The sequence below is a fragment of the Rhopilema esculentum genome, chromosome 19, assembly GCF_057945365.1.
Source record: "Rhopilema esculentum isolate cy_ngs chromosome 19, ASM5794536v1, whole genome shotgun sequence".
Lineage (NCBI taxonomy): Eukaryota > Metazoa > Cnidaria > Scyphozoa > Rhizostomeae > Rhizostomatidae > Rhopilema > Rhopilema esculentum.
The window spans coordinates 1,526,138-1,538,230 of record NC_142833.1 but is presented as its reverse complement, the minus strand read 5'-3'; the positions used below and the strand labels follow the sequence as shown (position 1 = coordinate 1,538,230).

General features: G+C 34.4%; 1 protein-coding gene across 4 annotated transcripts in view; it reads left to right on the top strand.

Moving 5' to 3' along the window:
- LOC135687984 (uncharacterized) overlaps nucleotides 1-10,738 on the top strand; it is a 28,756-nt gene extending 18,018 nt beyond the window's left edge. For all 4 annotated transcript variants that reach the window (XM_065204649.2, XM_065204645.2, XM_065204647.2 and 1 more), the window contains exons 2-10: nucleotides 911-1,026; nucleotides 2,123-2,185; nucleotides 3,167-3,274; nucleotides 3,906-3,968; nucleotides 5,223-5,480; nucleotides 6,242-6,328; nucleotides 7,099-7,242; nucleotides 7,973-8,154; nucleotides 10,059-10,738. In XM_065204649.2, coding sequence (XP_065060721.2) covers nucleotides 911-1,026; nucleotides 2,123-2,185; nucleotides 3,167-3,274; nucleotides 3,906-3,968; nucleotides 5,223-5,480; nucleotides 6,242-6,328; nucleotides 7,099-7,242; nucleotides 7,973-8,146 — 1,013 coding nt within the window. In that variant the 3' untranslated portion in view covers nucleotides 8,147-8,154; nucleotides 10,059-10,738. The remainder of the gene's footprint in view (nucleotides 1-910; nucleotides 1,027-2,122; nucleotides 2,186-3,166; nucleotides 3,275-3,905; nucleotides 3,969-5,222; nucleotides 5,481-6,241; nucleotides 6,329-7,098; nucleotides 7,243-7,972; nucleotides 8,155-10,058) is intronic.
- Nucleotides 10,739-12,093: the final 1,355 nt, after the last annotated feature.

Sequence of the window (12,093 nt, the reverse complement as noted above, 5' to 3'; positions counted from 1 at the left end):
TTAGAACAAAGTACGTTTTAATACGCCTAGTTGTTTTAAGCTGATAAAACCAACAAATTTAATTATTTTTATTTGTCAAAATGTTTCGGCTTACAGATTGCTGGATACGTTCAAGCAGGTTTTCTGCTTCACATGTGTTTTTTATATTCAGCCATTTTGTCAACTCCCGCCCGTCATTGCCGCAAATACTTGCCGATTCAGAAATTGAGAAGGAATTGGGACGTGTAACAAGCCGCTGTCTTTTGATGCCTGTCATGTTGAATGAGTCATTTTTAAGACACCGCCGTATATTTTGCCAATTTTACCATTAATTGCTTCTATAGTTAAGGCTCATATGGTACAAGCAATAAGCAGCTTTTGTATCACTTGTGGAGGAGGGGGAGGGGGGATGGTGAACATACGCTTTCCAGGCCTAACTTTCAATAACTTTTTTCTAACTTATCCCAAAGACAAGTGTTCAGGATAGGCATAATTTCCTAAGCACGTCGTAACATAACATTTCAAACAACTTCTATTGACCCACCTCAGTGAAAACCATTTGACCTTGTAGCAACTGGCATTTTTTGAACTTTAAGCTTTTCTCAATTGCCTGCAATAAGGTGAAGTAAGAGACTGGAGCTCTATCTGCTAGGGTTTGGGCTATGTTAAGTATATGATACCTTTCAAACTTTTGAGACGGTAAGGATGCTGTATATGCTAAACAACGAAATCTTAACTTTCCAACTCCAACTCCACCAATTATCCAACTCCAACGAAATCCAACTCCTGTAAGACCAGACTGCTAATCCAGTGATCAAAATACAGAAAATGAGTCAGTCATTCAACAGCGGGCCCCCCTTATGCTGTATTTGATGTTCAACATGTTTGGTATGCCTCTCTTTAGTCTAACCTTGTGACCTTACATCACCAGGTGCTACCCAAGGAAGCACAGGGAAACAATCGACCCAGTCTTATGTCAATGACACGAAACTAACAGCGAGGCTACAGCAGCTTGAGGCAAATTTGACGTCACTCAAAATGAAATTCGTATGTATTGCTTTATCAAATTTCTACACTCTTCTGCTATTACTTACCTCATTAAATGGAGACCGTTTTTGTGTTGTCGCTAGCCTAACCTTGAAAATTCGAAATGCCGTAACGTAAAAACTAGAATCCGGCAATCGTAATTTGTATAAGGGACTTCTGCTTACAAAACGTTGAAATTAGGTTCTGGTTCTTTTTTAGAGTGTGACGTCACAAAATACCGGCTTAGATGATAGATCCCTGTGCACCCTTCTTTTATATGGAAATCCTCGTTGTAATGTGATTGAAAATAGTATCATTATTGAAGCTACTATATCATAGATAAAAAATATGAGTCGGTTTGACAAGGGAAAAATGGAATCAAAACAGCAGCAGCCTTTTATGACCTTTATTCTCTCTTATCTTGTTTTTCCTTTCAATTTCAAATTATCTTCCTTCTTAAAGGTCTGTCTAGGGCTAGACGTTGGAAAGGTCTGTGGGAATAACTCAAACTCACTGATCAATTCAATTACAATTTATCGTTTCTGACGTCTATCTTAAGACACACGTTTTAATCTATCTAAAATTATTGTGTTCATTTCTCTTGTTAGTAAGTATAATTAAATGTTGTACATTATAAGTGCTATACATAGCCAGAACTCGGCGACCCTGTGTCTTTTTTGGCTATGAATGGCACATTTTATTAAATATATTGTGTTAGTTTTTAATTAGAATACAAAAAAAACAAAATATCTTTTCAAAATTTTTGCAACATAACCTAAAAGAACACCAAGAAATGCCGCTAAATATGTAAATTGGACGAAAATTGAATGAGATTTGGATATTGAAAGATTTGAACTTTGCTTACAGATTACTATTGTTTTGGCTTGTTTCATAAAGTTATGAACAGAGACAAATTACAGTGGTTTGATGAAAAGGAGCTTTTGCTCACAATTAAGAACTCATAATTGAGAACTCCAAATCAATCTGTTGATCGTAAGAGATGTGTTAAATGCTTAAATTCATATAATTTCATAAAATTTCATCACTTTTTTGAAAAAAGAAGCTATTTTATCCTCAGACGCAAATGGACTAGAATATTTTCCGCTCATTCTTTCAGGTACCTCAGGATGATCAAGAAATTGCCAGGATAAAAAATATGACAGTGGCAAATACCCAACTGGTTAGTTATATTTTATATTTCTACTATTTTGTAGCCATGTTTGTTATTATGACATATCATGACATGTTGTGGTAAAATGTGATCTTATACATAAGCTCAATCTTTCAAAGCATGAATTATTTGCTCTTGCCATATTTACGTTTTTTATTCCTATGTTGTACTTGTTTTGATTCCTAGGTTTGCAAATCATTATCAAAAAACTGTTTCTAGAAAAAAAATCATTATCTTCAATCATCGTCAATCATAGACAATCAAAATCGTCAATCATATTAATCAATCATAATTTATTGTAATAATCATAATCATCAATCATTATCAATCATAATCATCAATCAAAATAGTCGTCATCATCAAGCATAATCAATCATAATAATCATCAATCATATTAATCAATCATAATTTATTGTAATAATCAAAATCATCAATCATAATCAATCATAATAATCATAATCATCAATCAAAATCGTCAATCATATTAATCAATCATAATTTATTGTAATAATCATAATCATCAATCATTATCAATCATAATCATCAATCAAAATAGTCGTCATCATCAAGCATAATCAATCATAATAATCATCAATCATATTAATCAATCATAATTTATTGTAACAATCAAAATCATCAATCATAATCAATCATAATAATCATAATCATCAATCAAAATCATCAATCATTATCAATCATAATCAATCATAATCATCATAATCATCAATCAAAATCATCAATCAAAATCATCAATCAAAATCATCAATCATTATCAATCATAATCAATCATAATAATCATAATCATCAATCAAAATCATCAATCGCCTTCAATGTTTCATAAACTAAGGTGATAGCATTTGTGAACAGATGAAAACAAACTTCGCTCCCGAAACTATTATTGATAATGTTTGATCATATGAAGATCTCATTTGGTTTCGTAATTTTTTTTCAAATTGATTTGCTCTTTATATGTCATTGTCTTTCCTTCAGATTGCAAATCTTTCATCTGGCTTGGCAGCACTTGCTACAGACAAAGATAGACTACAGACGAAGACAGATCAGGACCTCAAGTCTGTCGAAAGTCGCCTAAACTCCTCAGTAAGTTGCTACATTCAATATAAGTCAATTCTAAGAAATTATTTTATCTGAGTATTTAATATAATTTTGTAATCACACAGACAATATCTGATGGTCTTTATCTACCACTATAGTGATTTATTCTAATCTTTATTCAGTATTATTCTGTACTTACTTGTTTATTATTCAGCTTCAAACAGTAAATTTTCTTCAGTTTTCTGACCAAATTAATCTTCATGATTATTATTAACTTGACAAACATTGTTTGTGTCAAAAATGTACGTGACTGGTGAATTAAATCTCCCACATACCACTTTTATCGTTAATTTCAAGTTGATGACATATTCTGTAACACTATATGACCTAGTTACCATTTTAATGTTTTCAACCTCTGTATCGTTTCAAGACTTTTGTTTTTTTACGTAAAATATATAGTTGTGCTTGTTTAGTTCATGAATCCCAGGGCTCAAATCCCAAACAAAGAACGCACTTAATCAATTGTCGTTTTCTCTGAGGACTCCTTATATGTTTCGTTAGAAAGAGGCTGCCTTAAGCAGGTTAGTGGAAAACACAATATGGAGACCCCTCTCACCTGACTATTTTCTTGCTCTTATCATTTAATGACTTTCAATTCTTCCGTTGTTTTTTTAAGATCACGGCTTTGCAGAAGCTTCTTCGGGAAGAGCAGGAAAAAGTTGCCATTCTTAACACAACGGTAATTTGATTTCATATTCTGTATTCAGAGTCCTCTCGTGATTGTATGTTCTTGTCTTGCCTTTGGTACCACAGAGACCGGTCATTTTGAAGAACACTCCGACATTTCCATGTTCAGTTCAGTTCAGTTCATTTCATTTTTAAAAACCCATACATACAAATCTTTTGAAAAAATACAGCAGCAGGTTACAAAAGATGAAAAAAATTACATACAATGAGAGAAATAGAGAACAAGAAAATAAATTTAGATGATTTTACAAAAACAAAGGAGATTTGCATGCAGGAATTTCTTAAAGGAGGAGCTCTCTCAATAGATAGACTAATCGAGGAGAGAGCACCCCCTGTGGTAACACTTTTTGCCTGGATTTGAGTAGATTTCTAAAGCCTGTTTTTCCGTAAATTTTTCTGTCACATCCAAAATATAAATGCTTCTATTTTTTGGAAATGCCAGTGCATAAAGTTTATATTTTGAAATTGTAGTTTAACAGGTAGCTTTTTATTCGTGCTGACATCATTTCCCTAATGTTAACATCATGGCCCCCATAACGGTAGATAGAACAACATCGAAACATATTTTTCACCCCTGTGGTGTTCGAAATCGTAAGTATTGTTTATCAACGAGAAACCTTCGCAAAAAAGCCTTTTCAAAAATTGTTTGAAGCTCGTTATTGAACAAGGCTGGGAAGGCCGCTTTCTATTTTCAAATTGGGCTAGTGTCTCAGGGCAATGGCGGTTTTATGGGGAGTCCAAGGGGGCCATGGACCCAGGCCCCGTGCTTATGGCAGCCAAAAAAGGGCCCCATACCAAAGTAAAAAAATAGAAATTGTAAAGAGCAAGGCCCCCGCAGATGTAATTGGCCCCGGGTCTCGCAGTCTCTAAAACCGCCACTGACTTCGAGCAATCAACGCGGGACATTGCTCGATTACCCGCGTGTGTTTTGCGTGGCACGTCATTGACCTCGGTAATGAGTGTTTCTTTTCGTGCTACAGTGCTGAGTCGTCAGTTTTTCGAAAGGCCATGTTTGACAAAGGAACCAGTTACAGTTTTCTCATAAATACAACGAATTTTTTTAACTAGGAGTTTTTATAGAGAAAATTTTGTAAGAATAATTTGAATGGATGAAAACTTTGAAATATTTGCGAAGTTTAAGGCTTTATAGTGTAATGTCAGTAGTGTATGCCCTTGCAGTACTAGCATTGGGTTTTACAAATCAAGTCGAAACTTCTTTCTGATATTTTGATGCGTCTTCATCCAGGTGCAAGAATTAAGCAGACTGCACAAAGGTCTACTATCAAACATGAATGCAATTAACCAAACGCTGGCTGCAGACGTTAGAAAACTGAGTGAGCAGCTGGAAACTCAAGGCAGCAAGCTAGCAAGCCTTAACTATAGCAACACCATGTCTGTCAGTAGTCTTCGTTCTAGCATCGAGAACGAAGTAACTTTCAGACAAGGGAACGATTCTGTTCTGCAAAGCTTGATTTCAAAAAATTCTGTTATCACACAAGTTTCGGTACGTTATTCTCACAAATTCTACTACTACACAAATTTCAGTATGTTAGTTATTGTAGTCTACGAAACTGGAAGGCTAGCAACAATGGACTTAATATTGTTGTGGTTGTAAAGTTCAGGTAACTATTAAAGCCAGGCTAATTTTATCATAATTTTTAACATTTTTATCATCAAAATTATCTTTATCGTCATTCATCAACATTATTATCATTTTGATCAATCATCATAAATTATCATAAATCATCCTTATCGGTCATCATCCTAATCGATCATCATCCTAATCGATCATCATCAATCATCTTAAACGATCATTCTCAGTCATAATCAATTATAAATCATCCTAATCGAACATCATCCTAATCGATGATCATCAATCATCTTAAACGATCATTCTCAATCATAATCAATCATAAATCATCCTTATCGGTCATCATTCTAATCGATCATCATCCTAATCGATGATCATCAATCATCTTAAACGATCATTCTCAGTCATAATCAATCATAAATCATCATAATCGATCATCATCCTAATCGATCATCCTAATCGATCAACATCAATTATCTAAAACAATTATTGTCAATCATCGTCAATTATCGATCATAATCAACGTCATCTTTGTATAAGATAAAAGCGTTCACTGATTGACTGATGTTAGCCGAAATTGCTTTATGGATTTGTTCTTTCGAAGATCTCATTTGGTTTCTTTATTTATCTTTTCAAGATTGTTTGCTCCTTATATCTCATTATCTTTCCTTAAGATTGCAAATCTTTCATCTGACCTGGCAGCACTTGCTACGAAGACAAATCAGGACCTCAAGGCTCTCGAAAGTCGCCTTAACTCCTCAGTAAGTTGCTACATTCGACATGGTTTTATGTCAATTCTCAGAAATCTTATCTGATTATTGTATATATGTATATATTTATTCCAGATTGCGTTGTCTATTCTGGCATGACAGTGCTCGATGTGCAAAAGCACAGAGCAATAGATATAATAAAATAGAATATAGACTAGAAATGAGACATGTTCTCTGTTACTCCGAATTCTGTGCTTGCGCACTCATCAGACAGACTATAATGAAGAATATTCCTGCTACCGTGGTATATATATACAAAAGGTGTGATAAAGCTAGACAAAAGAAATTTTATTAGATATATACAGGTTAATTAGTTAGGTAGAATTCTATTGTTCATGAGATAAAACTATGTATATATATATTTATATTTATTATCAAATGTTTGCACATTCAATGCTTCGTGGTCTTTAATCATCAATATGCTAACTGCCTATTGGCTCAAGCAGTAATTTATTTGGAACTATAATTTGCACACATTAGAAGGAGCACTTGGCTCAATGTACAGTAGCTTTATTCCCAATTTTAATATGTTCTTGCACCAGGCTTCGCCTCGCTCTTACAACCTGCAGTGTTTCCAACCTGCACAATTTGCTACACTCTCAATGGCTTCGTGTGATACGTTTGTTCAAAAACAATAGGTTGCAAATTGAATGTAAAATGACGTAGGAAGAAATTTCCAAAAGTCGACATTTTAAGTGCTCTGCAATATTTCAGTTTACAAATTATGAGTATTTCAATCTAACAAGAATTTTTTATTTCAGATACGTAATATTAGTTTGACTCCTGGACCTGAGGGTGCAGCAGGCCGCAATGGATCCGGCAATATGTCATTATGCATTGAGTCAATGACTGAAATTAGTACACTTGAATCCACCATTTTATATGCTGCCACCACAGCGCCAAAGGTAAACTATTATCAGTTTTTACTTCTTAACAGGTATGATGCCAGAAGAGTTTTTGGATAATCCCCTTTATTAAGCCATAAGGGCATTGCAGGGCATTGGAAAATATAATCTTAATCGTTTATAGGACTAATTTTAGTGGAGCATGCTACGTAGTGTTTGTTACGATTCATTTTAATGGCCTTCCTTTTGAAGAAAATTCTAAGGAAAAATTCTTCCGTCATTGCAATTGATAGGAATTACCCTGGGTACCAGAGCCTCAGAGAGTCAAAGTAAGGACGAATGAGAGAGAAGAATTGCGAATAGAGAGAGATCTGCGAGAATCTCCACTATTGCAGAATGGTCCTAAATGCTTTTTGTATTTTGCTAAGACTGGATTTTTTCCTTAGCTGGTTTTTTGCTAAATTGGTAAAAAGTTCATTAGGAAGAGTTTGCTGTATTCTTCCTATGGTTGCAGTGCCCCTAACCACACTTTTTTATCCATGCGTTCTTTTCCTTGAGTCTAAGAATCTAACATCTGAAGCAGGGTTTATATATTCAGGTAACATCACTGGACTATTTTACAGCAGCATGGAATTTCAAAGTAAATTTTTACCCTTTTGATTAACGATAAAGGATTTAGACATGCTGAAACGCCCCCTCCCCCCCTCGCATTAGAGGTGAAACCCAAATTCACAGCACATTACTTTTTGGACTGTACAATCGTATAATGTAATGCCCTTTTCTTGTTCAGGAAAATATAATTGTTGGTGAATTCTGCCATGCGACAATACCTGTTGGTGTCACCATTGTCACAATCTCACCACCTGATGGGTCAATTGGTAGGAGCTGCACCTGTAATGCAGGCTCGAGCATAAAGAACTGGAAATGCGTGATACGCATTTGGTCATGTCCAAGGATAAACTAAATAATAAAGTATGTTTTTGAAATTTCATCACTGAATTTTTTTAATTTGTAATTGAAATTTCATCACTCATATTAAATAATTGCCTGCTCCCTCTACCCGTTGAACTTAAAAAAGACTGGAGTGACATTGTGCAATTTCCGTCACTTGCGGCAACGCAATATTACGGTCAATTTCCCTTACTTAGCCCTTGTAACTTTGCACGTATGTTCATGCAATGATTGGTTACGCCTTTAGAATACTGAAAACAAAGAGTTGTCGTGCCAATCTCTTTGCAGCTCAATACACCAATTCAACTTACGGCCTCATTTTGAAAATTCTTCACCCGATAAGATTTTTCAAACTTTTTTTCTCCGTAAAACTACAATCAATATGAACAATTGTATCTGGCCTAAAATTATGATGATGAAACCAAATCTGATCTTCAAAAAGTCGTATAATGAAGTTTTGGGAAATTTCCTAAACGAGGCCGCAAGTTGAATTGGTGTATGCTGTATGCCTTTCCCAGAACATCTCACGTGACCATTTCTTCGATCACGTAACTACACTTCATCACACTAATCACCAAATGTAAAACGGCTAAATAAAATATGTCTTTGACGAGATGACAAGCCTAGCAAGGTTACGAGATAAGTATCAATATATTTGTGTGTTATGCGGTCCAACAACCAACGAAACCAAAATTGAAAATCATATTGAAATAATGCTCTGTCACTAAGAGTTTCTTTCGCTCACCTTACACTACAGTCCCATGATCGTTTTTGGGCTTGTCTGTTATTCTTAAAAAATACCTCTCATAGGCACTTGCCTTTCTCCGTCAGGTGATCTTTTATTTCTGTCCTTTATTTAAACATATGCTGACATTTTCTTGTTTTTCTGGTGTTGTTCGACAAAAACTGTGTCTTTTATTTATAGCTTCAATTTGAATTCCTTACTTCATTTGTTTGATCAGCATATCGCATCGCCTTTCATATCGTATAGTTTCGTCATCATAATCATGATCATAACCATCACCACATTTGTGTTTGAAGCAGACTCAACTTTTAAGGTGATTTTACGCGAAGAAGCTTTTAGCACAGCCGAACATAAACTATTATTGCTTACATTTCTTTTTGCTTTGTTGGGGAGACGATTCTATTTTCCCATCGATTATTGCCATTATTCTATCCATTACATCTAATGGCGCTTAGCGGCATTTATTCAACAATATTGTATCATGGTAGCATATAAAAACCAGAGTTACGTTCACACTTTTCTCGTGACTTCCTTTTCTCTAAATTTTGTTCGCCTTTTGATTTGAGACAGGCTAAACCCCATAATTGCCATGAATTTTCCTACCACAGAATATATTACATAATGTGGAAATAACGACCTTCGCTTCGACTGCGCATGTGCAAATGGTTCAAAATTTTGAAAAGCTATTGATCGTTCAGATAAACGCTGGCTTGTCTCCCCAGCAACTTATTTAATACTGTGAGCAAATTCAATGAATCGCGCTTATGACGTCTGCACCATCATCGTTCGATTTTGCAGATGTGCAAACCAATAACATCTGTCCCATTCTGCCAAATCTTGTGACCTCGGTTGTCTGGTATGCTGACTACTGCGATAACGAATATCTGTAAAAAATGGCTTGTCTCCCATTCAAATATCCTTGTTTAAGTAGATCAGTCTGAGTCTTTTGCCTTCCAGTTAGTGGAGCGCCTCGCCAACTTCGTTAACTGCTACCAATTTTTTTTAAAAGTTTGCCTGATGATCGCATGAAGCGTTAAACACTTAGTTGCAACTTCAAACCATCTTGTTCTATACTCCAACGCGTGAACAGCTTTGCCTGTACGAAGTCGAGCACTTCATGAAAGACCGGTACAACATTACTTCACATCAATTTTAACATTTATGTACTTTTCAATTTTAGGAGGGTAAGACAATTTGTGCAGCTGAATTCGGACACTCAATTATGTGTATATAAAGAATATATTTTAAAGTTTTTATGAAGTTGTAAATTTAATGACGAAAGGCGCTTTGCAGAGCGTTCCAGCTTAATCTCTATTTCTTTGTAAATGTTTTATGGCTTCAGTTTTTGAATCATTTTACAAATTAATCAATTTTCAATCAATTTGTGTTTAGTAGCCGATATTTTGAATCTATTTTTATAAAGAGCTAGGAGCGACTGATTTTTATTCGTGTGTGTATCCCAGACAGAGATTTGAGCGCAGTCGAATGATATATCGCCTAAGCCATCTTATTGGTCAATCAATAAACATGTGGGTTTTATCATGTGAGCAGCACAAGCCGCCCTAGAAAGAAATAACTTAGCTTTCATGTGATAAATTTTATAATTTCTCTTCACTGCGCATGTCTGCCCAAAAACAATTACGCAATCGTTTACTCTTGTATCTTTCGATTGCCTTTGATGTTATGCAATTCTGACTCGAAAATCGCAGATATAAACGCAAGGCTGTCTTAAGAACTGCATCCAGCTCCCATTATGTATAGATAAAGTGCCAAAATGTACAGAAATATTGATCCACAAAGAGTTTAGCAAGTGGTACCTCGAAATTCGAAGATTGATTAATATTTAAAAAACTTTATAATTTATCATAAAAAGGAAGACAACATCAAAGTTTTACTCACTTTGTATCAGGAAGATAGGCGTTGAAAGGAATCTTTCTATTGTTTGTTGTCCTCGTCATACTATCAAGTCAAATTTATTTAGCACCCGGTAATACCCATGTTTGTTTTCCCCTTTTTTCATGGACAAATCAAGCTTTATTGTGAAGACCTTTCTTCATGATTACTTGCTATTACTTGCATCATATAAACTTTTGTGTATTTTGAAAGGCTTAACATTTTCCAATGTCCCTATTTTACGTTTGGCATTTATTCAACAAATGTTTCAGACAGCTCTCTTTGTTTTGAAAATTATTAATTTCTATGTTATGTATAAATCATACAATAATTATATCTGTTATTTAGTATTTTTAAGTTGTTTTATTTACTAGCATTGTTTATTGTACCGATTTATTTATTTTGTCATATTCGCGGGCTTTGATTTGTAAATTTTACTATTATACACAATGGCTTGATAATTGTTTGAAGCTTTAATCGTGCTATTTATGAATTGTTCATCTTATCTCTTTTATAAATACAAAAACATATTACAATGGGAGAGGTCTATCTCTATAAGGAGAGACGGGCCCTCTACAATTGAGATTTTATCGTGATAGTGGATCAAACTTTGCATGTTCCTTTCTAAATAGTTTATAGAGTTACGTGTGTCCATTTAAATCAATATTGAAAATTTGAAAGTTTGAAATCAATATAGAAGTGAAAATCTAGTAGCAAAACAATTTGCTTGAAATTTTTCAGAACAGATCTTATCAGCTGATAAAACGTGCTACTAAAATTTGTCACAAACGGTTATTTATTGGACTTCTAAAAATTTGTAGTTGTAGAAAAATAAATGTTTGAATAAGAACAACTTTGAGAACACCGAGTCTTATCAAATATTATCTGCTTTTAGAAAAATGAGTGTATCTAGCCACATTCAAAACAGAGTCAATGCCTTTTTTAAGCCTTTCGATCTATTTTCCAATACCTCATTGGCAATATTCTATCTGAAGGGTAGAAAAGAAAGACTTGGTCGTTTTTGAACAAAGACAAATCGAAACATATACGCATGCGTTTTGTCTATTCCGAAGGAAATCAAATATGTGACTTGAATTTTTTGTGATCGGGATGGGCTAGTTCGTTAAGCCATTTAGAGCAAGTATGGAGAAAAAGCAGAGCGGTGCATCAACAATAATCTGTTTAGTGTCAGTTGGTACAAAGTTTTTCTACGATATAATTATAGAAGCTAATTTACACCAACTTTACACAAGAAAAAGAAAGTTACATTACGTCGATAACCATTATAATGGATAAAATATAAGCATTATCTATAATTCCTG